General features: G+C 42.0%; 1 protein-coding gene across 5 annotated transcripts in view; it reads right to left on the reverse strand.

Annotated features, from left to right (window-relative positions):
* Positions 1 to 3,690: 3,690 nt before the first annotated feature.
* The window catches only part of AAGAB (alpha and gamma adaptin binding protein), a 61,315-nt gene continuing 41,147 nt past the window's right edge, over positions 3,691 to 23,858 (reverse strand). Inside the window, exons 6-10 of one of the 5 annotated variants that reach the window (XM_047767136.1) lie at positions 13,416 to 13,498; positions 12,175 to 12,271; positions 6,820 to 6,924; positions 6,316 to 6,438; positions 3,691 to 5,657 (exon numbers count right to left, since the gene is read on the reverse strand). In XM_047767136.1, the coding sequence (XP_047623092.1) occupies positions 5,614 to 5,657; positions 6,316 to 6,438; positions 6,820 to 6,924; positions 12,175 to 12,271; positions 13,416 to 13,498 (452 nt within the window). In that variant the 3' untranslated portion in view covers positions 3,691 to 5,613. The remainder of the gene's footprint in view (positions 5,658 to 6,315; positions 6,439 to 6,819; positions 6,925 to 12,174; positions 12,272 to 13,415; positions 13,499 to 23,858) is intronic. The other 4 variants (XM_047767138.1, XM_047767140.1, XM_047767139.1 and 1 more) reach the window with 4 other exon arrangements.

A 23,858-nucleotide genomic window follows, 5' to 3' on the forward strand; every position in this document is an offset into this window, starting at 1 on the left:
AACCGAAATTCATCATTTCCCTTAGTGAACCATGGCCCTCTCCTGGCCTCCAGCCCTGTTTTAGTCACAACCCTTTACCCATCCCACAGCCATGCAGTCACAGTTGCCACCACTCCTGTCCCCACACCTCACAGTCCCATTCCTCTGCTCTCACAGCCCTGACCTGCAGGCCCCTGGGAACCTGGACAACTGCATGGCTTCCTAGCCGCTCTCCTCACCTGCTTTCCCGTAAATGCACCATCCACACTGCACCCCTCGCCCCCGCCCCAGTGACCTATCTGACCTCAGAGGCCCTCCCAGTCCACAGTGCAAACTCTTAAGGCCTTTAACATGGACCCCGTGACCCTTACCATTTGGCTCCCACAGCTCACCGCCTCAACCCTGCTATCCAGCATCGTGTAAGCACAACTCCCTTATGTGTCACACCAGAATTGGTGACTGCTCTGCTTGGAACGGCAACTCCTCTTCCCCAGGCTACACCCCTGTGCCCACTGCCCCCTGGCCCTGGCTTGACACACCTGGCTCACCTTCACTAAAGGTCTGAGACTCCAGAATCTCCTCCAGGAAGCTATCTGTGAATTTCTCCAATCCCAGAGTCTCAACTGTGCGTTAACTGTGTAGCTCTCTAGGCTGAGTTCCTTGAGAGCAGGGTCTACATCTTATTCTTGTATCCACGGTTTCTTTCCACCACCACATATTTCCACTGAGTTAAATGGATGATTCTACCTTAAGCAGTACCTCTTCCATCCATTTCCACTCTGCTATCCTATATAAATCCTTATATAGGGTTGGAGGAATAGCACCAAAATAGAGATCCTGATTACCTTTTATCACAGCTATTCCAATACTCTCCTAACTTGTCTCCCTCCAATACAGGGATGGCAAACACGGGGTGAAACAATCACCATCCCCTATTCCTCTATCCATGGCAAAAGCCACTCATCACAGTCCTGGGTCCATCCTCAGCCTCAGAAGCCTTCTTAACACAGCTCCCCAAGTGGACATGCCAATCAGCTGGTGTTGGCTAGTACTGCTACCAGACTATCCTGGGATTAATTATGGTTATATGACTTTTTTGCACTAACCTCCTCGGCTCCTTGACTACCTCCTGTGTAGGCACAAGGTAGTATTTCAAGGTTCTCAACATCACTCCATCCTTATCTACCCGTTTCTCTAGCTGGACTACTGGGGCTTCCTTATCTCCAGAACCTTGGGTCATGCTGTAACTTCCACTAAGAATTTTGCAGTCTCCACCCACCTGCCTGCCCAAATTCTTACCCCAAGAGTTCAATTCAAGCATCACTGCCCCAAAGTCAGTAGGTCTCTAAGTGCGGGCTCTGGCCAGCAGCAGCATCACCTGGGAAGTTAGGAACCCATATTCCCAGGCCCCACCCCAGACCGACACAATCAGATATCCCAGGGCAGAGCCCTCCGGGTGATTCTGGGGCTGGCTCAGGATTGAGAACCATGGCTCCAAAACATACTTCATGCTCTCCCCAATCCACTAGACTCTCTCCTTCCCATAGCAATTCAGGCGGGGCACCAACCCTACTCTTCACATTCTGCCCAGCATTTGACCTTTGATGGCCTTCCCTTGCTTGCCCCCTTCTCGCACCTCAGCTGGATGATGAGCTCCTAGGGAAAAGAACCCCAATCCTTACCCGAGTCTGCAGCCATGGCCACGGCCAGTGCAGTACAGCACCAAGAAGGCCCCCAGCCAGTGCTAGCCGCACTGAGTGCTCGGCTCCATTCTCACCAGGATAAAGAAGAGGTTGTAGCTTTTTCTTAACTTTGAGATTGAGGCATTCTAACACCACTGTGACTTACTGAGCATTTCCTGGAGTGACAACACTGATGCAGACCATGTCCTAGGGCTTCGGATGAAGAGAATATCTTCTCCTACATTATGCTGCTATTTCCATAAAGCTCCACCCCAGGCCTCACTTAGCCTACATTTTGTAACAATAAAGTCACCTGGTGGATAAGAGAAAGGGGAGAGGCAGTGGTTGGTGACATCCTTCATAAGAGAGAACCCAGGGAGGTTTTATGCGACCCATGCCTCCCAGGTCCAGTAGTTGTGGGAGCAAGTCCTTGAGCCGATCAACAGATAAACACAGATAAAAAAGGGTCTTAGAGGAAAAAAATTCTTCCCAAACCTGTGTTCCAAAGATGCGGTTATAACCATTCAATCCAGGTTCCAAATCAATACTTTTCCAACAGGAAATAAACTGCACAACAGCGAGAGCTGCAACAGGGCTCAGTAGTGTGCCAACCAAAGACTCGCACTGTTGCTATTACCTCGAGTCTTCATTCTGCAAGTCAGAGAAACACTTCAGAATTAAGGAGGACACTTCTATCCTAGAGGAACAGTAACACACTTCACTGAATAAAGACACCCAGGTTAAGAGCAAGACTTGTGATGCTGAAAACAGGCATAGGTAAATGCCCAAAACATAGAGAATTCCTAAGATCCTCTCTACCGGAGTTTACATGCCGAAGGTGCAAAGATGGATCACTAAATTAAACCCCAAGTGGAATCTAAATCAAAACCTTGGTCTGCACAGTCAGCATGATGCTTTTAGGAACATACAAATTATGGCAAAGTTAATTGTTAGGGTGTTGTTTTTAAACCAATCCTGTAAGAAGGTGGTACACTTGACCCCATCTTTCACACCTTCTCCGCCCATGGTCCTCCATAAGATTTGGTATTTAATGATAGGATGCTGTAGCTAAATTGTCCTATTTTAAAATGGGGGAGGGGAGTGAAGGGTAACTGTTAACTCACTGCTCTTAACTCATCCAGCATTCTCTGGCACTGTCTCTGTCAATCAGAATGTTCAATGAATCAAACCTCTGACCACACTGGACACATGCTGGCTAAATTTAGCTTCGCATCAGCAAACACTCCAGCTCAGAATAGTTCAGGGAGCTCTCATCTTACCCTTAGACAGTGATTCTTCTAAGACTGTTTGCCATGGCAAGCCAAGGCAGGGCGAGGGGCACTCTGCGTGCTCTTTCAATGGCCATTGTTAAGAGAGTGGCCCAAGGTTAAGAGAATCTGACAAGCCACGGAGAAATGCTTATCCCTACCTCCCCACAGTGCGAATACGAAGTCAGCCATATATCACATTTCCTGTGTTATAAGTAGTTTGCAGTAATAGCCTGATATGCTCTACAGTCCTTTAACCACATCCCATATTACTCAGCCATCTAAGTCTAGCTTCCCTGAATCTCCAGCTTCTCTGAATTAGACGTGGCCAAGTTCTATAAATAGACAGCAAGCAAACCGGTTCTGTCAATCTTCTTACATTCTGGCAGGATAACATATTTTAAAATTATAAAAATATCTATGTCTCCATCACTCTAAAATTATTACGTAACACATGATTTTTCTCGGGAAAGAAGTTTATTCTTGTCTATCCCTACCTCCCAGTACTCATGGACCTTAAAGCTTTGCGATCATAGACATCAAACTATCAAACTGAAATCCAAACCAGCGTTAAGGGCCCACTATGTGTCAGACACTGTGTGACAACACAAATAGAAAAATGTTTAAGAAAAAACAAAAATGACAACCAAAAAAAATGAGTCTCTTATTTTAAATCCCAGATGGACAGTCCATAATAATTTGTGGTGGCATGTACATAGGTCACTTCAGATAGACTGCAATGATCACGCTTAAAATGGGCCTTTAGTAGAATACCACCAGATGCTTTATTCCCACATGTTCCCTAGAAGAGGGCACTATCCCCAGACAGCTGAGATTTTGAAGACATGAGTTAATATTATACCTGTGCATGGAGATTCTAAAACAGTGAGTTTGACAAACTCTTAGATGATTGGCTTTTTATGCCCACTCCAGCGAAGGAAGGCTCCACCCCAACACCCCCCTCCCCACTAAAAAACAACAAAATCTTAAATATGCACATAAGTAGACTTTATAAAAAAATCACATTTTAATCACCTGGCTTTGTTTAACCCACAAAATCAAGTTCACAGCTTTTTCTTATCTGTTTTCCCTAACCATGTGACCGAATGTACTTTCTGAAACCTTCCTTGTTTTAAGGAAGACATCTTCCACCTTTCATTTTGTAGCACCAGAGCCAACTTCCCTTACATTCCCAATCAATGGTTGATGCAGCCACCTCAAAGAAAGCCAGGGAGAAGGATACAAAGTCATCAAGTGAGACAGCCTGCAATGTCTTCTGGAATGGCTCTTCCTGAGTGTCCCAATCACGCAAACCTTTGCTCGCTCCTCTGGTCGGCCTGGCCCAGAACCTGGGGCATTCCATTCCTTCTGCTACCTATTTCAGGTTCTGCGGGGATTAGAAGGTGTTGCACAGGGGGGTCTGAAACTTGTTTTTGCTGGTGACCTAAGGGGTTCACAGCCTACATGAAGCCAACAGCAGTTTTCAGCCCGTATGTCCTGAGCCCATTTAGAGCTATGGCAGTACCTACCGCAGTGTAGGTTAACAACATGCATTACACAGTGCTTACAAAAACAGAAACGAGGACTTTATTGGCTGTATTTCCCAAGCTTCCTTTGCAAACTTCCCTTTGGTGATCAGATGCCCTGGGGCTGACCCACACGGCCCTGGAAACAACACAAGGTACGCAGGGATTCATTGCCTAACGAAAGTTTCACATCCTTCCCTATCAAGCCCACTCCTTAGCGTTACTATTTTGGCAGTGATGTCTGGCTTTCAGAGAGGAAGAAACGTGCCTTGTTTTGAGGGTATGAAGTGTGACAACACAGCTCTGACATCTTACATAGCAGGGGAGAACTCTTAAAGTCTCGGGACATGATCACACTGTTTCAATGGCCCATACAGGGAATTCCTAAGTTTCTTTCTCTCTTATACACACACTGCCCTCCCCCTCCCTATGTCCAACAACTCAGAAGATGGGTTTATTTTATCCCTACCAGAGCAGGAAACCCTTGCATCATTTAAACTCACACTGCTTTCTCAATACTCTCTAGCATGAGCTCAGAAACTATATTTCAATTGAAGTGCCCTGGCCGTTTTTTTTTTTTAAACTAGAGACTAACCTGAAGGCCAGTCACTTTGGCCTATCATCTATATACTATAGCATAAATCTGCAGCTTCTTCCTTCCCGCCTATCAAAAGCATCAAATCTCAGAGCAGCATGTTGCTTGAAAGAAAAAATCCAGAATACCCAGGAAAGGGAGCACATCTGCAGTAATCAAGTGTGAACAGAGGGACTGGTACTGCAAAGACTGCCAGGAAATGGCTTGGTGGGCCTTAACTTGTGATTTAACTCCAATCACACAGGCTTTGAGCCTCAGCCCACTCCTGCTCCTAGAACAAAAAAGTATACTTCAAAAAATTCTCACTCCCTACTGTCATTCTTGCCCCCTTATAATACACTGAGGGAGGAGAAGGTTCTCCTTTACCACCCCCCCCCAACTAAAAACTATAATTAACAGGACCCTACAAACAACTCAGGCAGCCAACAGCATGATGGGAAGTTCAGCAAATGACGACTGGGTGAGTTAGGAAGGATTCTCAGGCAGAGAGAGTTAGTGTCTCTGTTAGTCAAGCCCTAGCGTGAATAATTTAGTGTTCTTCATCTGACGAAAGGCCTTCGATCTCATCTCTGTCTCCCCCAATTGCCATCCAAAAGGCTTTGGCCACCTGTGGAAAGAAGCAAGCAATACATTTTAGGCAACGGCTAAATTTTTTCTGGTTTCATGTCATAGATAGAACCCCATTAAGAATTAAAATTCTACGCCTTGCCCTCCAGCACTCTGGCAACATCTACCAGCACCCTTGAACACCCTGACCCAGCAGGACTTCCACTCTTAAGCTTTATACTGAGGTTAGAATCAAATGAATAGGTGTGTACATAGGTGCTGTGTAAGGATAGGCACAGCTTCACTAGAGAATCAAAAAATGCACGTGACCTAAATGTTGAGAAGGGAACTGGATAAATAAATCATGATACATTCATTCATACAATAGAATGCCGTAAACTGTATACATTTCCTGCCAAGAACATGTTTTGTGTTGGTAATAACCAAACCAAACAAAATAATTAAGAGCTTTCCAGCCTAACAACTAGGAAGGCAAACATTCTGGGTCTCAATGTTCCATGTCACTCAACAGACACTGGGAAATCTGGGTTCGACTGCACCAACTATATTATTATTGGGTAAATATTCAATTAGTTTTAAGTTAATATTCAGCAAAAAGTTCAGAGTAAGATGCTTTAGAAGTAAACAAGTATGATTATAATTCTAACAGCACTGGACCTGTTGTAGGCACTCAATAAATACCTGACTGATTTTCTCACCTTTTCTGCATGCAACTTTCTTTGCTCGTGAGGAAGCGTCGCAGCCTTGTCTAGGGGGAAAATATATCTTAAGAAATGCATCTAACAGCGCAGAAGAATCTGGAGTGTATGAACGTTCTAACCCTAGAAGATGGGATATGGGTTTCAAAGACAGAAGTTTATGGTGTAGTCATTATAGCTGTTAGGAAGTTTAAGTCTTTCAAATTTTCCACATGGGAATGATGTGAGTAAATTGGTAGGGGTCTTACTGATTCCATGTTAATGAGACACGCTGAAAGAAACAGAGAGAGGCAAGAAAAGAAGGGAAAGAGGAAAAACAGTGAAGAGAGAGGAAAACTTTCCCCAGGGAATTTTAATAGAAGATGGCACAGTCCCCCAGTAGCTAAGTTTCTCAGATGAGGCCAGTGCATGGAATACAATCAGCAGTTACAAAGCAAAATCCTATTATATAAAACGAGAGAAGCAGCAACACGGGAACCTGTTAGACTCAAGGGATTTGGTTACCTTTCATTTCCTTTAACTTTGAAAACAGTCTTTCAAAATTCTCCAAATCTCCTCCACCTGTAGTAAGACTGGCTAGTTCTTGAATATCCAGGTCTAACATGGGATCTGAAATAAGTATTTGCCACATGTCATTCAAGTATGTACTAAATAAACAGAATCCTAAAGCAATGAATCTGGCTTTGATGACAGTTACCAGCGAATGAGTGCCCGCTGTGTACTAGCTGTTCAGCTCATGCTGCTTTATCCTGCACAGATGCTAGTGGTTCCTCACAAAATAGTGACTCACTTTATCCTTACAACACTGTAAGGAGGTGAGGAATTCTGTTTCCATTTTAAAGAGGAAACTAGAGCTCTGAGTTGAAGTGACTTGCTCAAGGTCAGAGCCTGAGCTGTGTGACTTTGGATTCACATGTAGGTGGTTCCAATTCTAAAGGCCACACCCTCCACTAAGGTAAATGAGTCAATAAACTGAAATTTATACCATAATTTACTAGACAACTAATATTTTCACATCTATTATTGACAACCATATATGGTGGTAAGGACAGATACCACTGTCCACAATTTACAGAAGCAACTTGGGTTTAAAAATGAACTCACCCAAAATTACGGCTATTTGGAGGTAGAGCCAATTTAGATTCCTACTTTCTTACCACAAATCCTTTACTATTTCTACCTCAGCATGTGGCCTCTTTATCAAAGTTTTTAATCAGAACTTTCACTCATCCTCCACTCCAGGCTGACCACCTCTAGTATGTCTTTCCTGACTGTCCCAGCTCTCACAGGTCTCCTTCCTTAGAATTTGTCCCACATTGAGGGTTTATAGAGCTGTCTCAGCACTGCCTTGCACTACTTTGTATTCTGACATCTGTCCATCATTCCTATTCACAAATACTACAGCGACAGAGAGTTTGCTTTGTCTGTACCACTGAATGCTCTAACTTCCATTTTATTTTTGCAGCAGTGTTGTAAGTAAAGATTTGTTACCCCTATTTTACAGAAGGGGAAACTAAAGCCCACAGAGGCTAAATAATTTACTCAAAGTCATCTCACTACTAATAGAGCCGTGATTTGAACCCAGCTGTCCAGGACTCCAAGCCCCATGACTTTCCATTACAAGGTCTGTCTCTGCATTTTTAGACTATAAGCTCCTTCAAGACAAGGATGACAATTCTTGGCATCTACTACAATGCCATACGGATAATTTGATGTTAAAAAAAATGCATTTGGATAAGAAATGTCTTTTAGTTCAATGGGCATGTAATGGTGGCAAGTGGGCATACAGAGCTAGAGATAAAATCTGTGATTTATCTGTATTCACAGCAACTGAACTATAGATATGGACAGAATCACTTCATGTTTAAGTATAGATTTGGAAGAGGAGTAGATGGAACACTGAGGAGCGGCAATATTTAAAAGCCAGGTAAAGGAGGGTAATCTTCCAGAGATAAAGAAGGAATTATCAGAGAGGCAGGAAGACCACAAGGAGATGTGCTGGGTGAGTCAGGAGAAGATAATATTTCAGAAAGAGATTGATCCATAACATATACCTTTTTTTTTTTTTTTTTTGCTTTTTAGGGCCACGCCCTCGGCATATGGAGGTTCCCAGGCTAGGGGTTGAATTGGAGCTGTAGCTGCTGGCCTACGCCACAGCTGTAGGAACATTATATCTGAGCCATGTCTGCAACCTACCCCACAGCTCACAGCAATGCCGGATCCTTAACCCACTGAGCGAGGACAGGGATCGAACCCCAACCTCATGGTTCCTAGTCAGATTCGTTTCTGATATGCCAAGACCGGAACTCCTAATTATAATATTAAATGGAGCCAAGAGGTGAAGATGAGGTCAGGAGGACATTAATTAGACTCAGTGGCATGAAGTTACTGGAGAGCTCTTTTAGTGGAAAATAGGAGCAATAGCTAGATGGGATGAGTTGAGGAATGAAGGGGAGGTGAGGAAGGAAATTAGGTAAAGAAAGGAGGGAAATATGGGGATGAGGAAGATACGGGGATGTTTTACTTTGGTTTTGCCTTTTTTAAGAATTTTGAAATAGGCAGTTCCCACTGTGGTGCAGTGGAAACAAAACCGACTAGTATCTATGAGGATGTGGGTTTGATCCCTGGCCCCGCTCAGTAGGTCAAAGATCCAGTGTTGCCGTGAGCTGTGGTGTAGGTGGCAGATTTGGCTCAGACCCCATGTGGCTGTGGTGTAGGCTGGCAGCTGGAGCTCCAATTCAACACCTAGCCTGGGGACTTCTATAAGTCTCAGGTGCAACCCCAAAAAGCAAAAAAAAAAAAAAAAGAATTTTGAAATAATTTTAGTGTTACGAAAAAGCTGCAAAGATGGTATAAGCATTCCAATACGAACTTCCCCCACCCTCCCTCAGCACTGACATCTTATATAACCATGGTACAATTATACACATCAAGAAGTTAATAATGGAAGAGTGCTATTAACTAAACCACAGACAGAGTTCATTCAACCTCCATCAGTTTTTCCACTAATAGTCTTTTTTTCTCTTCCAGGATCCAATTCAGGATTCTATACATAATTTAATTGTCAACTCTCCTTAGTCACTTTGTGACAGTCCCTAAGTCTTTTCCTTGTCTTTCACAATTTTGACACTTTTTTGAAGAGTCCTGGTCAGTTATTTTGTATAAAGCCCCTCATCGATGTTTTCTTATTATTAGATTGAGGTCATGGACCTTTGGCAGGAATACCAAGAACTGAGTTCTCTTTCAGTGCATCTTATCAAGGGGAGGTAATGTCACGATGTCTCATTACTGGTGATGCAACCTTCATCATCGGAAGTAGTACTTGCCAGGCTTTTCCAATATAAAGATACTATTTTACCCTTCGGAATAGATAAATAACTTAGGAAAGACAACTTTTTTTTTTTTTTTTGGCCTCACCCTTGGCATGTGGAAGTTCCTGTGCCACAGATCAAACCTGTGCCTCAGTGGTGATCCCAGCCCCTGCAGCCACAGGTGATCCCAGCCCCTGCAGCCACAACACTGGAGCCTTAACCTGCTGAGCCACAAGAGGACTCCAAAGAAAACTTTTTGGCTATGGATCTATGTTTCTTCTCAAATTTTCATCTAGTAATTTACCATCCATGAGTGGATCTTGTCTGCAATGACTATTACTATGCTGTGTAGCTAATGGTGATTTTCTACCTCCCTCAAAACTTCTACATTTATTACTTGGACTTCTTCTGTAAGGAGAAGCAGCCCCCTCTTTTTCAGTTATGTATTCAATTATTTACAAATTCATGGACAAAGGTTTTATTCTATGGGTTACAGCCAAAGTCCATGCTAATTTACTTTGCTGGTCAAATTGTTCCAGTTCTAGCCATTAGAGCTTCTTCCAGGTTGGCTCATCTGCCCTCTCAGGAGGGCACTTCCTTACTTTCTGGCACCATGAGATACTCCAGGTTTATCTTGCATGTTTTCTGCCTCAACCCTGAACCAACTACTTCTCCAAATAGCCCTGGTACCTTTTACTGGAGAATGGTATTTAGAGACTAAGATCTAAGTGCTGGGTGTGTACACTGCTAGCAGAGAGTTGATGCTTCTCAGCCCTCTCGGTGGACAGAGCTAGGAAACAGATGTGTTCTAACACATGCGTACACATATCTATATTTATTTCTCTACTGCTCTAACTATATCTTTAAAAACCATGAGTTCATATGGATACCTTTGATTCTAGTCTGGTACCAAAAGGTTCATCCCAGCCTTCCCCTTTTCTTATTTGTAACTGCTTTCTCTGACAATGAGAAAGCCAGCTCTCTTTATCTACACTATATCATCTCATTTTTCAACCATAATATATGTGAAACATATTTGCAGAATTTTGAACCCATAACCCTGTAAGAATCAAATTTATTAGGTAGAGTGTTGTATTTCTGTTCGGTTCTCTTTGTTTTTGGCCTCATGGTGTCCAGTCAGAATACCGTCTCCTCAAGTTCCTTATTTTTTATCTTCCCTGCCTCCTTCAGTGTGGTCAATGGTTTGTCTTCATGACAGAGACCTTACTTACAGGTTTAAAAACTGATATGAAGGGTTCAACTGAGAAGACAAGGCTGAATAAACTAGAGAGAAAAGAGATAGTGTGTAATTTTTTCTTCTTAATATGTTTCTATAACCAATCACTCGAGTTTTCTAGGTAGATTATCTCATAAACAACAAAAAAAATTTTTTTTAATTTACTACTGCACATGGACCATCTGTGGAATAAAGAGAAGTAGTGATGTCAGTAGTTCCCCAACAAAAGAGTGTTTATAGTTACTGTCAACTAAGCTACTTGGCTTTCTGGCTTTTGGACAACAAACTGGCTTCCAGTTTCAGTTCCAGGACCTTCTTGTTAGATGTCCTTGGACAAGTTATGAAACTGTTCCAGGCCTCACCCTTATCTCTGTAAAATAACTTCTCTGCCAAAATTCATTACCAAATGAGAATGTGGACATAAAAGAACTTTAAAAGGATATGAGAGGGCTTATAAAGAGGTGTTATTCTTGTTACCATCAATTCTGACTACTGTGAAATAGTATTAAAAAAAACTGTGTGGGAGTTCCTGTGGCACAACAGGATCGACAGTGTCCCTGCAGTAGTGGGGACACAGGTTTAATCCCCAGCCTGGCATAATGGGTTAAGGATATGGTGTTGCAGCAACTGGAGCGTACGTCGCAGCTCCAGCTGGGATTTGATCCTTGGCCCGGGAACTCTATATGCAATGGGGCAGCCAAAAAACAAACAAACAAAAAACATGAAAAAGAACCAAAAACGGTAGAATATGGAAATAGAAAGCTATTTCACCATCTGTTTCTGTCTGTTTTGGCTAAGATGATCTGAATCAAGATCCTGCTAAGAGAATCAAGAAGAAAATGGTACCTACAGGTCTGTAATGTATTTACTCTCCCTCCTTTTTTTCTTTCTTTCTTTTTTTTTGCTTTTCAGGGTTGCACCTCGGCATATGGAAGTTCCCAGACTAGTGGTCAAATCGGAGCTACAGCTGCTAGCCTATACCACAGCTACAGCAACACCAGACCCAAGCCGTGTCTGTGACCTACACCACAGCTCACAGCAACACCGGATCCTTAACCCACTGAGCAAGGCCAGAGATCGAACCTGCAACCTCATGGTTACTAAGCTGGATTCATTTCCATAACGGGAACTCTTCTCCCTCCTTTTTCTGACATCCGTCCACAAGGCTCACAATTCATTTGGGGTGCACTATCAATTTTCTTCCCTTGTCCGTGTTTAAAGTCAGTTCCCTCCCAGATGATTTATGCCCCGATACATGGACTATTGTAAGTCCCACAGAGCTGTCACTTGGCAGCCAGAGGAGGGGCTTACCCACAATGCTATCCACCTGAGCGTCTGCTGTGTTAGATGCGCCACCTCGATGATCCAAGAGAGCTTCAGTCCTCTCTGCTGCTGGCAAACAGGGCTGCTGTTGAGGAAAACACACGCAAGCAACAATTTAAGAAGCTGCTTCAGAACTAAATCCAAAAAGGCTCACACTTCCACCCACTGGTTAGCTTTAGAGAAGCAGAAATAGGAACTAGAGACCAGGAGAGATGAAACAAGGATCAAGGTCACATTAAGAAAGGCTAAAAGAGGGAGTTTCCGTCGTGGCGCAGTGGTTAACGAATCCAACTAGGAACCATGAGGTTGCGGGTTCGGTCCCTGCCCTTGCTCAGTGGGTTAACGATCCGGCGTTGCCGTGAGCTGTGGTGTAGGTTGCAGACGCGGCTCGGATTCTGCGTTGCTGTGGCTCTGGCGTAGGCCGGTGGCTACAGCTCCGATTCAACCCCTAGCCTGGGAACCTCCATATGCCGTGGGAGCGGCCCAAGAAATAGCAACAACAACAACAACAAAAGAAAAAAAGACAAAAAAGACAAAAAAAAAGAAAGGCTAAAAGATCACTAACTCAGGAGTGTTTTTCCTCAAGGAAAAATTAGCAAGTGTTGTGATTTTGCTATTGACTATTAAAACATACTGTTTTGTTTTAAGATCATGCTTTTTTTTTCAAAATCTGAAAATGTGTAAGATCCTATCACAAAGAGCTCAGAGACTGAGGAAGAAGGTCCTGGAAAGACAACATGGCACTGCCGAACATGCTCATGGCTTCTACCTGCCGACCACAGCCGTCCTGGACCACAGTCCTTGAGGACAGAGGGTTGAAATCAGCTTATTAAACTCATTAAGGGCAGGTACCTTGCTTCAGGTTGTAGAGTACACAGGAAGTACTTAAAAAGAACCATTAATTTTATTTTATATTTAAAGATCTAGAGGCAACTTTATGCCTCAAGGAAATCCTGGCATATTTTTAAAAGCACTTTAGCAAAAACACATGCAACAGCACAAATTGCAAACATCTTGAAAGGGCTTACTGCTTTAATGCCTAAATAGCCTTTTCTCAATAGGTGGCAGGCATAAAAAGGGCTATTTTAGATTAGCCTTCTATCTATTTCTAATATTCTCAGTCACTTCTTAAATGGAAAGGGAAGAAATGATAAATGGTGTAAAGATTCACAATGATGAGTAGAAATTAAAGCCAAAGCAAAGAAAAGATCCAGGAAAAAAATCTCTACCTCTGAATGGCAGGTCTCTGCTGATCCAATGTTATGGTTTGCTCCAGCCAATGAGCTAAGAAGGCTAAAGCCTTGGTTCTTCTCTGAAAAGAAAAAAATACAATCACTGAAATTTTTTATTTACATTTTAAATTGTTAAAATGACTGTGATGATAACATAATAGTTATTATTATAAAATTTCTAACTATAAAAAATAGTTATTATCATTTACCATACTCTCCAAATTCTGGGTAACTTTTAAATCACAGAGTATCAGTCCAGGTCAAGTAGATGGCAAGGCCATTACAACAAACAAAAGGTTGCTCAGTGGTTCTGTTTGCAAAGATTAACAGAGCTGGTGTTCTGACAGTCATTATGAACTAATATTGCAGTGTTTTAAACAATTAAAATTAAAAAGAATCAAATACCAAGGTATTATTATCAGGTGAAAATGAACATTCATGTTTTTTTTGAAATAAAGCTCTACTCATGCAGTTATGGTTCCCAATGCTCTCGCTATTTGTATTTACAAAGGAGGACAAATCTAGAGCAAAATGTCAGAACCCAGCCCTGATTTGGTAGGGTTCCCCAAGAGTCACCTGGACAGTGATTAAAACTACCCCAGTATTGAATATTGACCCTGCTTCGGACTGAGATAGAATTCCTGTCCTAACAGAGACCAAGGAGTCTGAACTTTTAGCAAGCACTCCAGGAGAGTCCTTAGGATCAAGAAAATTGGAAAAACAAAAAACCAGTGCGCCTGAGAGTAGAAAGTGAAACCTACATCACTCAAGAGTCTAACAGTATAGAGGTCAAAGAACTCCTCTCTCAAAAAGACTTCTTCCCACCTCACTTTCCTCTCCCTATCACTTCCCTGACTCCATTCTCACCCATCTCTCAACAACCTCCAAACTTCCTAGTCCTCGCCTCTGGTGGGTAAAACCTGTTGGCAGAACCCCATAGAAAGAGAACCACTTGCAGGCCCCTCACTCCCATTTTAACTTGGGGAGATTTGCCTTTAAATCAGGATGAAGCCCAACTGTAGCATCGGGGGGCCCAGGCCTGAGCTTTTTCCATCTCCTGTTACCATCTCCTCATGTAGTACACTTGGCCTACTTGTACAGAGGTACTAACGAGGTCGGTACCTGTGCTTGAAGGCTAGGGGGGCGCTGGGCAGTACCCAGGGTCTCTGCTGCTCTCTGTGCTTCCTGCTCCACAACCTCAACAGTGGCAGTGGGGTGAAAGGTGTGCACGTACTCCTGGAGTCCCCTTTCTCAGCAACCTGCCCACCCATGAGGAACTCTGCAGGCCCAAGACCTGGGGGAGCCCCATCCCAGGACCAGGTTTCAGTGAGGCAGACTGGGGAGACTCAGAGGCTGAGACAAGTGTCCCACACTGAGGGTTTCACAGAGCCTGGGGGTGTTCATTCAAACACTGACATAATCTTTTCTCGTGGCCAATGTGCTATAGGCTTTAAAGCAGTTGTATGCAGTTATGCAATATTCTGGGATTTTACATGTCAGGAGGATACATGAGAGTTCTTATAAAATACTTTAGGCTCTTTGTACAAAAGGCATTTATCTGAGTAATAGAGCACTGATGCAAGAGGGCCCTTACTTCTATTACTGGAAATAACTTGGACTTTGGGTAATTTTCAAATCAGCTCACAAATCTCTCCGAATTCCAATTCCACAGCTTATGTTTTTCCTTTGTTGGGCAGTACCTAAACTTGGCACGCCAGAGGGCAATCCCTGAAGAATAATACAAGACAATGTCAGTTTAGGCATGTTATTAGACCAAAATGGTCTATTTAAAATGCCTCATTCTTTACAGTGGCTGCCTCCAAGGAGGGGGTCTGGGACGAGCAGGAGTGAGAGGGAGCTGGACTTGGCACTATACACTGTAAACCTCTGTCAACCTTTTGACTTTTGTTCCAGGTTCATGTGTATGCCTTTTAAACATTATATGATTAAATTTTATGTGTATTTTATCACAATAAAAAAACAAAACCTGAATGTCCCAACTCTAACAATGAATATAATTTTGGAAAAGTCCAGAGAGTGGGAAGAAAATTGGGTTAGTGGTCAGAAAGTCTGGATTCCATTCCTAGCTCTGCCCACCATTATGACCTTAAGTAAGTCAAATCAATCTTTCTGTGCCTCAACTTTCTAATCTGTAAAAAAAAGGGGGGGGGGAGGGGATTGGTAAGGTCCTTTTTGCTCTAGATGTTTGTGATTTGATGAAGTAAGGTGGCACTCTTCAGCTTCTCTTAACCATTAACTCTGAAGTGGCTGGGCTTAAGTATTTCTATATAGACAGAAACAAGAATCTTAAATTGCAGAATCCTTTTAAGGTCCACAGATGACTATGAGTTTATAATCACATTTCAGGCTAATGACAATAAGCTGGAACAGCTTTTTCTTGTAAACAGTGGAGAATTTAGTCAACTAACATGCATTCACCATGTTCCACTGCTTATATTTTAAGGAAGTTAGAGACATACAGATTTTCACAATTAGAAAAGCAATTCATTTTTGTTTAACCGAAGCAGACTGCTTGCACATTAATGCTATTCAAAAAACCTGGATGATATTCTGTACACCCATGGTTTTTAAGGAACTCTCCATTTTCCCAAGCTCGGTGTTTAGCAAAATTCTGCCCATGTGCACCCACTGTAAAACTACTGTTTCCAGGGAGTTTCCATCGTGACTCAGTGGTTAACAAATCCGACTAGGAACCATGAGATTTCGGGTTTGATCCCTGGCCTCGCTCAGTGGGTTGGGGAATCCGGTGTTGCCATAAACTGTGGTGTAGGTCACAGACACAGCTCGGTTCCCAAGTTGCTGTGGCTGTGGCATAGGCTGGCAGCTACAGCTCCGATTGGACCCCTAGCCTGGGAACCTCCACATGCCAAGGTTGTGGCCCCGGAAAAAGACAAAAAAAAAAAAAAAAGAAAAAGAAAAAGGAAAAAAAACACCTACTGTTTTCATGGGAAAGAATGACCTAAATCTTTTCTTGTTTGCCTGATTTTTCTCCCCAGCATTCAGGGCATGGAAATGTCATCCCTATTAAGAAGCATTTATTTATTCTTTTAGTAGACAGTTGTTGAAATTGGCTTTAGCATCTTTGATTTTATGGATGCTACAAGACACTACACTAAGAAGGAATAAATTAATGTACCTATTCAACTGATTCTTCTGGAACTTCAGAGCTGCAGAAAGGAGAAGTTGTTAAGTAATGTAAAATAAATTACTCTAGGAGGAATAGGAAGTATACTAAACTCTGGTCCTACAAACACTAACTCAGTGCTGGCCATTTGCATAAAATTCTTCAAGGAAGTGTCAGAAACAAAACTATAGTCTCTAGAAATAAAGAAATGAGAAATTCTCAAGCCTTGTAGAGGAGCTCTTATTTTATTTACTTTTTAATAAGACATCTCAAGAAAACTTGAAATATATGAAAGTATTTGTGTTTTGGGGTTTTTTTTAGGCCCACAGGTGCAGCATATGGAGGCTTCCAGACTAGGGTCAAATCAGAGTATAGCTGCCAGCCTACACCACAGCCACAGCAATGCCAGATGTGAACTGCATCTGTGACCCACTCTGCACTCATGGCAATGCCAGATCCTTAACCCACTGATCGGGGCCAGGGATTGTATCCGTGTCCTCATGGATACTAGCTGGGTTCGTTCCCACTGAGCCACAACAGGAACTCCAATTTGGGTATCTCTTTACAAACCGAAAGGCCATTGTTATTTATCTTCTTCTACAGAGGATTTATTTCACTATCTTTTTCACAGTGTAAACTTTAACTGAGAGGGATTAAGTAACTCATCCAAAGTCACAAAGCTAGAACCTGAACTCTAGAAACTGTGATTCTAATTAATTTCCTTTCGATTAATTTCTATTAAGCCCAGAAGTGCCATGTAAAGAGTAAAGAGACATTCAATGCTTGGTATACAAATAATGAATATCACCCAAAATTGGGTCAAATGCAAAAAGACGTCTTTTTATTCACATACAGTTCTCTTTCATCAGCAATCCTTCATTACGTTCCTGGCTTAGACTGATTTCAACGGAACTAAACTGAACAGCTAAGGACTGAATGATTAATCAGATGCTACTTCAATGCCTCTCATTAACTGATCCCAACCTTTAAGTCCTAAAGGCACTGGTCAGGTTAGGCCCCAGTGTCCTTTCACTGTCCCTCAAGTAGATGTAGACAAGCGTTTCTCAAATTCAACACTGCTGACACCTGAGGCTTTTTGTGTGTGTCGAGACAAGGGGCAGAGGGGAGTCTTGTATATCCCTGCCTATACCACCAAAGGCCTGTAGCACTGCCAAATGTCCCCTCAGGAGGCAAAATTGCCTCCAACTCAGAATCACTGATCTAGATCTAATTAGGACAGGAAATTTGGGGCTAAAATGCTCATGTTTTAAGTCATTTCTTGAAAGGAGTTTGTTTTTTGTTTTTTCTTTTTATCTTTTTACAGCCACACCTGTAGCATATGGAAGTTCCCCAGCTAGCGGCTGAATCAAAGCTACAGCTACACCACAGCCATGCCAACACCAGATCCCAGCCACGTCTGCAACCTATGGCAGAGCCTTAACCCATTGAGCGATGCCAGGGATCAAACCCACATCCTCACAGAGACGTCAGGTCCTTAACCTGCTAAGCTACAACAGGAACTCCTTGAAAGGATTTTCAACAGAAAAATAATAACAACATTGAAAAGATCCAATCTACCTCCTGTCGGCATTACAAACATCCTCGCTATCCTAGGACACTTCTCTAGTGCCATTTTCCTGGTTGTCCTACTGTGCTGGTAATAAATACCTGTCTTGAGTCTACCTGCCATCCTAAACTATATTAAACATGGCTTGCAGACAGAGACAGTAGCTAGGGGCTCTCCCACCTTCCCAGCATAGTGCTAAGTGTTCAGGGGAGATGCTGAGATAGCCACTGACAGCCTGACATGACTGTCAGGCAGAGGCTGCAAGCATTGGCTAAGGAGAAGGTTTTACCTCAAATTTACATGTACTGCTCACAATATTAAGGATCTCCAAGACCACACTCCCAAATGCCGAAAGTGACCTGTTACATGTTTTCTGTGTTCATATTTCAGCATTTATTTCTTTAAAGCAGCAATCATTTAGCATCATCTTAAAAAGTTCAAGTTTTCCCTGTATTTGAGATTTTCTTAACATCCCCTTCCTCTCCCCACAAAATATTTTTCCACCCATGTGATAAAATGACCAAACTTACCATACAACTAAGATATTTCACCTTACAGAGAAGCTGTACCTATTTTTGTGAATGATATTTTTAAATCATACCATACTATTTGCATAAAAACTTATTTGAAGCAGTTCTCTGTCAGAAATTATTTCACTAGTATTAGGAAAATAAGCGTGTACTTTTATCTCACATTCCACTTGTTTGACATATGGAAATGAAATGTTTCTAAAATCACAGAAGAATTAGAATCGATTTATTCTCTTTTACTCAACTACTGCTTTAAAATAGGTCAAGTTTGAAGTATATTATTAAAAAACAGCACTTTTTTAGAGATATAGGTTAAACAGTGTATCTGGCTCTATTATCAGCTCGGATTCAGGAAAGCAAATCTCTGCTCTCCCTCTGAAACCCCAGACGCCTGCTCACAAGTAAAGAACTGTCTCTGCCGATACTAGACCATATCATGACTGTGCCCAGAAAGTAACCAGACTAGGGTGTTTTTCCCCTTTCCTTGGGGAAATGATATATTCATGGTAGAAAATTTGGAAAGTAGAAGAATGAACAAGAAAATGAAATCACCAAAGATGCTAATTAACACTTTGGTATATGTCTTCTTCGTTTGTTCCATGCACACATACACAGAAATTCCTAATAAACTGAATTAAACATCAGAATGAGCACTGTTTTTCAAAGTTGTAAAGGAAAAAGCTTTACTCTGATTCTAAATAAATGGCTCCACTTGTAAGTTCTACCTCCAGAGCCTGAAGCACTCTAGAAAATCCTCAAAGGAATGTTGATAATCAAGTCTAAACCCACTCAGAACCAAGTGTTGGGAATAATCAGACTAAATGAAAACAAAACTTTACCATGAAGAAAAAGATGACTTTTCTCATGTGGTTCATAACCAGCTCCAAAAATAAAAAGAATGACTACCAAAAATCTTTTGTAAGCTAGCCACAGAAGGAGGCCTGCCATGCCTTCATGGTGATTAATTTGAAGAGATTTCCCACCATTTATTTGCCTATGGACAATGTGGGGGGTGACTTTAAAAAACAAACAAACAAACAGGAGTTCCCATTGTGGCACAGAGGAAACAAATCCGACTAGGAACCATAAGGTTTAGGGTTTGATCCCTGGCCTTGCTCAGTGGGTTAAGGATCTGGCGTTGCCCTGAGCTGTGGTGTAGGTCACAGACAGGGCTCGGATCCCATGTTGCTATGGCTGTGGAGTAGGCTGGCAGCTACAGCTCCGATTAGACCCCTAGCCTGGAAACCTCCATATGCCGCAAGTGCGGCCCTAAGAAGACCCCCCCCCCAAAAAAAACACCAAAGTCTCATTATTTTACTCATACATTTATTGCCTACCATCTTCTTGAATTTTTCGCAATTCCCTCTTCCCCCTTTTCTCTTACAACACAATCTCCACCAAATTATGCATTCTTAAAAAAAAAATCAGTATTATATCTTACTTATTTTTATTTTTGACCACAACATTCACAGTGAGATAACTGTCAGAGATTATTCAAATCATTTTTCTCAGTTCCACCATATTGGGCACTGGGATAAAAAAAGAGGAACAACTCACTCTGTCCCAAGGAACTCAGTTCCGTAGAATATCATGTTGCTATAATTCTGCCCCATCCTAGAGATTAGGAAACTGGGGTCCAGAGACATGCCATTTTCCCAAAACCACCTAGGCAGGGGCAGATCCCGCTAGAACCCTCTTTACTTATCATTCTTCTTTTCACTAATTTGATGTTGTTTTATTTTCTGGGACGTTAAATGTAAAATTTTATTTAACCATTGTTTTTTCACTCTCTTTCAAAAAAAAAAAAATTATATCAAAGGCACTGGCCATCTACGTTCTCAAGAAAGCAGCCCAGATACCAGGTAGCCAGGCAAACCTTGTGTTTCCGGTACTCATTTCTTGCCACTGCTTGGACATCAGTTGCAAATGATTCCTTAAACTGGAATCTAGGATTTCTGCCACAATATCTTGTTACCAAGTACATTCAGGTGAACATACATTAATTGAAGATCAATTCTTTTCATTTATAATAGCAAAACACAGAAAACTGTTTCTACTATTAAAATTCCACTTAATCCTTACCCACCTGCACCCCTGGAGATTAAACGTTGTAACAGGTAAAGTGAAAGTAAACTCTCTGAGGATTTCCCCTGCTGTCCCTCCCTCAGTGACGGTATTTGTAAAGCAAACAAACAAATCACTGAATACCCAAGAGCCCATTAACTCCCTCAGGAGACTCACTGGTGCTCAGGTGACAAAGCCTGGGGGGAAGGCCTTGGAATAAAATGTTAAACTGACACAGGACACAGTGCATCGTGCTACCTTCCTATATAAAACATTGACAACTTCATCTGAACAAACCAAAACAATTCATCAGGTTTCTACTAACCAATCTTCTTTCCTTGACCTTAAAACCAAGTCTTATTTATCGAGTGCCTCCCAAGTTCAAGGCACAGTACTGAGCATCGGGCCTGGATCATTTAATGGTAACTTCACAACTAGGCAGGTGGGGAGTGGGGTAATCAATTTTTAAAAGTTGTCACATTTAGCATAAAGCATTGCCCCACAGTTTCTTTGTTCATGGTAAGAAGCCCAGTTCTAACAGGAGCTGAGGTAGGTAACTCAAGGAGGCAGCTGAGATTTTACCGACATCGCCCCCCCCCACCCCCGCCCTTTTTTTTTTCCAAACAGCCACACCCACGGCATATTCCCAGGCTAGGGAGCTGCAACACCAGATCCTTTAACCCACTGCGCTGGACCAAGGGTCGAACCCATGCTTCCGCAGGGACCCAAGCTGCTGCAGTGGGATTCTTAACTCACAGTACTATAGTGGCAACTCCTGACATCCTTTTTCTTGAGTCACAGCCAGATTTTTAGGTGGAGGAAATATAAGGCAAGACAGTACAGCGGAAAGGTTATACAGTGAGCCAAGAGAGGAAGATGAAGACACCTAAAAAACTGCCAAGATATAAAGGCATTTCTAACCACTTCATTTCCTGGACTATTGGAAATTGTATCTTTAATGTATATGGTGGAAACTCTGACCTTTCTAGATGTTTGACCTTTACAGTGAATTCAATGTATCTGGGGATTCCCTCTAAGGTAGACTTTATAGTGTACAAACAGATCCTTCAGCTCAGTGTTTCTCAACTATTTCTATCATGCCCCCTAAAGAGGAAACTCTTGTTTCCTTTTCTACCCATAACCAACACTTCTGACACCAGAGGTGTGCTTTTTCCCCCAGACCAGGTAAATCTCCAGTACTTGGAGGACACCAGCTAGGTGTTCCACAACTTAATGCAATTCTGACACTGACCATCCAAAGTTAGCAAAGACAACCCCCCACCCCTCCAGGATAAGGGCTCAGTCTCACAAAACTGTTCCCCCATTCCCCCACCCCTGCCCCTACCTTCAGACACCAACTCAGGTTGTCACCTGTACTTCTGACCAACTGGGGGTCCCCATAAACCCCTCCTCAGGTTTGCTAATTTGCTAGAATGCCTCAAAGAACTCAGGAAAAGAGCTTACCAAAATTACCAATTTATTATAAAGAATATAACTCAGGAACAGCCAGATGGATGAGATGCTTAGAGCAAAGCATACAGCATGCCAACTTCCCAGCACCTCAGTGTGACCAACCTGGACACACCCCGAACCCCACGGCTTAGTGTTTTCACTGGAAGTAAATGATTGATTAAATCATTGTCCACTGGTGATTAACACAACCTCCAGCCCTTCACCCCTGCTCAGAGGTCAGTCAGAGTAGGGCTCAAAGTCCAAACTCTCTAATCATTGGTTGGTTCCTCTGGCAACCAGCTCCCATCCTCAGGGGCCTTCCAAAAGTCACTCCATTATCATAAACTCCGGTGTGGTTTAAAGGGGCCTGTTACTGAATTAACCAAAGATGCTACTTCACCTTTACTGCTCTGGAGTTGTTTCAAAAGCCAGGACAAAAAAACAAATGTTAACTTATTGTATTATATTAGGAGTTCTGTTCCAGAAACTGAGAAAAAAGACATGCACTAGGGTCTTTCTAGACATTTTTTCCCTAATTATGATATACTCTTCCAATTGAAATATTAATACCACAGATATACTGTATATATTACATACTATATGCATATCTGTGTTTTACATGTAAAAAGAATTTTTCTTTTTTTTGCCCCAAGAATCAATTTTCACCCCTTTGAGAGTGGATAATGCCCTATTAAGAATAAATGTTTAGCTTATGAAACAAGATGTTAGTAATACCAAGAATATGAAACTAGGTTATTATAAGTTAACCTAAAAGTTATACTCTATATCAAAAAGATTTATAAATCTCTTTCTAGAATAATTTGCCTACAATTGCAGTACTATCATTTAACCTGTTTCTTTATACAATGTGAAATTAACAAAAACACATTAGCTGAGCACTTACTATGTACACATAAGTCTAACTCAAACTGAAGAGAATTAATCTGTAGTGACTCAAAGTGAACTAATTTAAAACAAACTCTTGCACTCACAAGTAATGCACAAATATTTATTTTATTAACTATCCAAGAGCCTTATCTGTACTTTGGATTAAGCTCAGAACAACAGGATAAAGTCAGTATCAACATCATTTCATATACAGCCTTTTAAAAAGGATTAATTTAAAATGCAGTAGGTAAAAAACTCCAAAAACTTCAGACACGATCATTGCTTCCTGCCTGTCTCATTAAAATCTTACTCATGCCAGCAGAACACCTCAGCCAAGGGAGTTCTGTAGGGAACGAACTCATGTGGCTCTGCCAATAATTTCCCATGCAGCCTGAGTCAATTATTTAACTCTGTGTTCGTTTCTCTAACCAGCCAATAATGTAAATCCCCACACTGTAATGGAAAAACACACAACACTCCTGGGTCAGGAGACCTGCCCTCTTGTCCCACCTTAGCTACTGACTCACTGTGTGAATATGGGCAAGTCACCTCTGTTCCCTGAGGTCTCATTTTCGCCATCCTTGAAAGGAGGACGTCAAACTAGAGGCATTCATGGAGATTCTATGTTCTAAATGCCTTCAGCTGGCTAACTCACAGACGTTAGCATACCTAACAAAACAATATGCCTTAGTAAATTCTATTAAATTCAACGACATGTAATCTGTACAGCCGGTACAAAACTTGGTAGAAAAAAATACCAAAAATATTGGGAAGAAAAACATGATTGAGCTCTA

Source organism: Phacochoerus africanus, chromosome 2 (assembly GCF_016906955.1).
Source record: "Phacochoerus africanus isolate WHEZ1 chromosome 2, ROS_Pafr_v1, whole genome shotgun sequence".
NCBI lineage: Eukaryota > Metazoa > Chordata > Mammalia > Artiodactyla > Suidae > Phacochoerus > Phacochoerus africanus.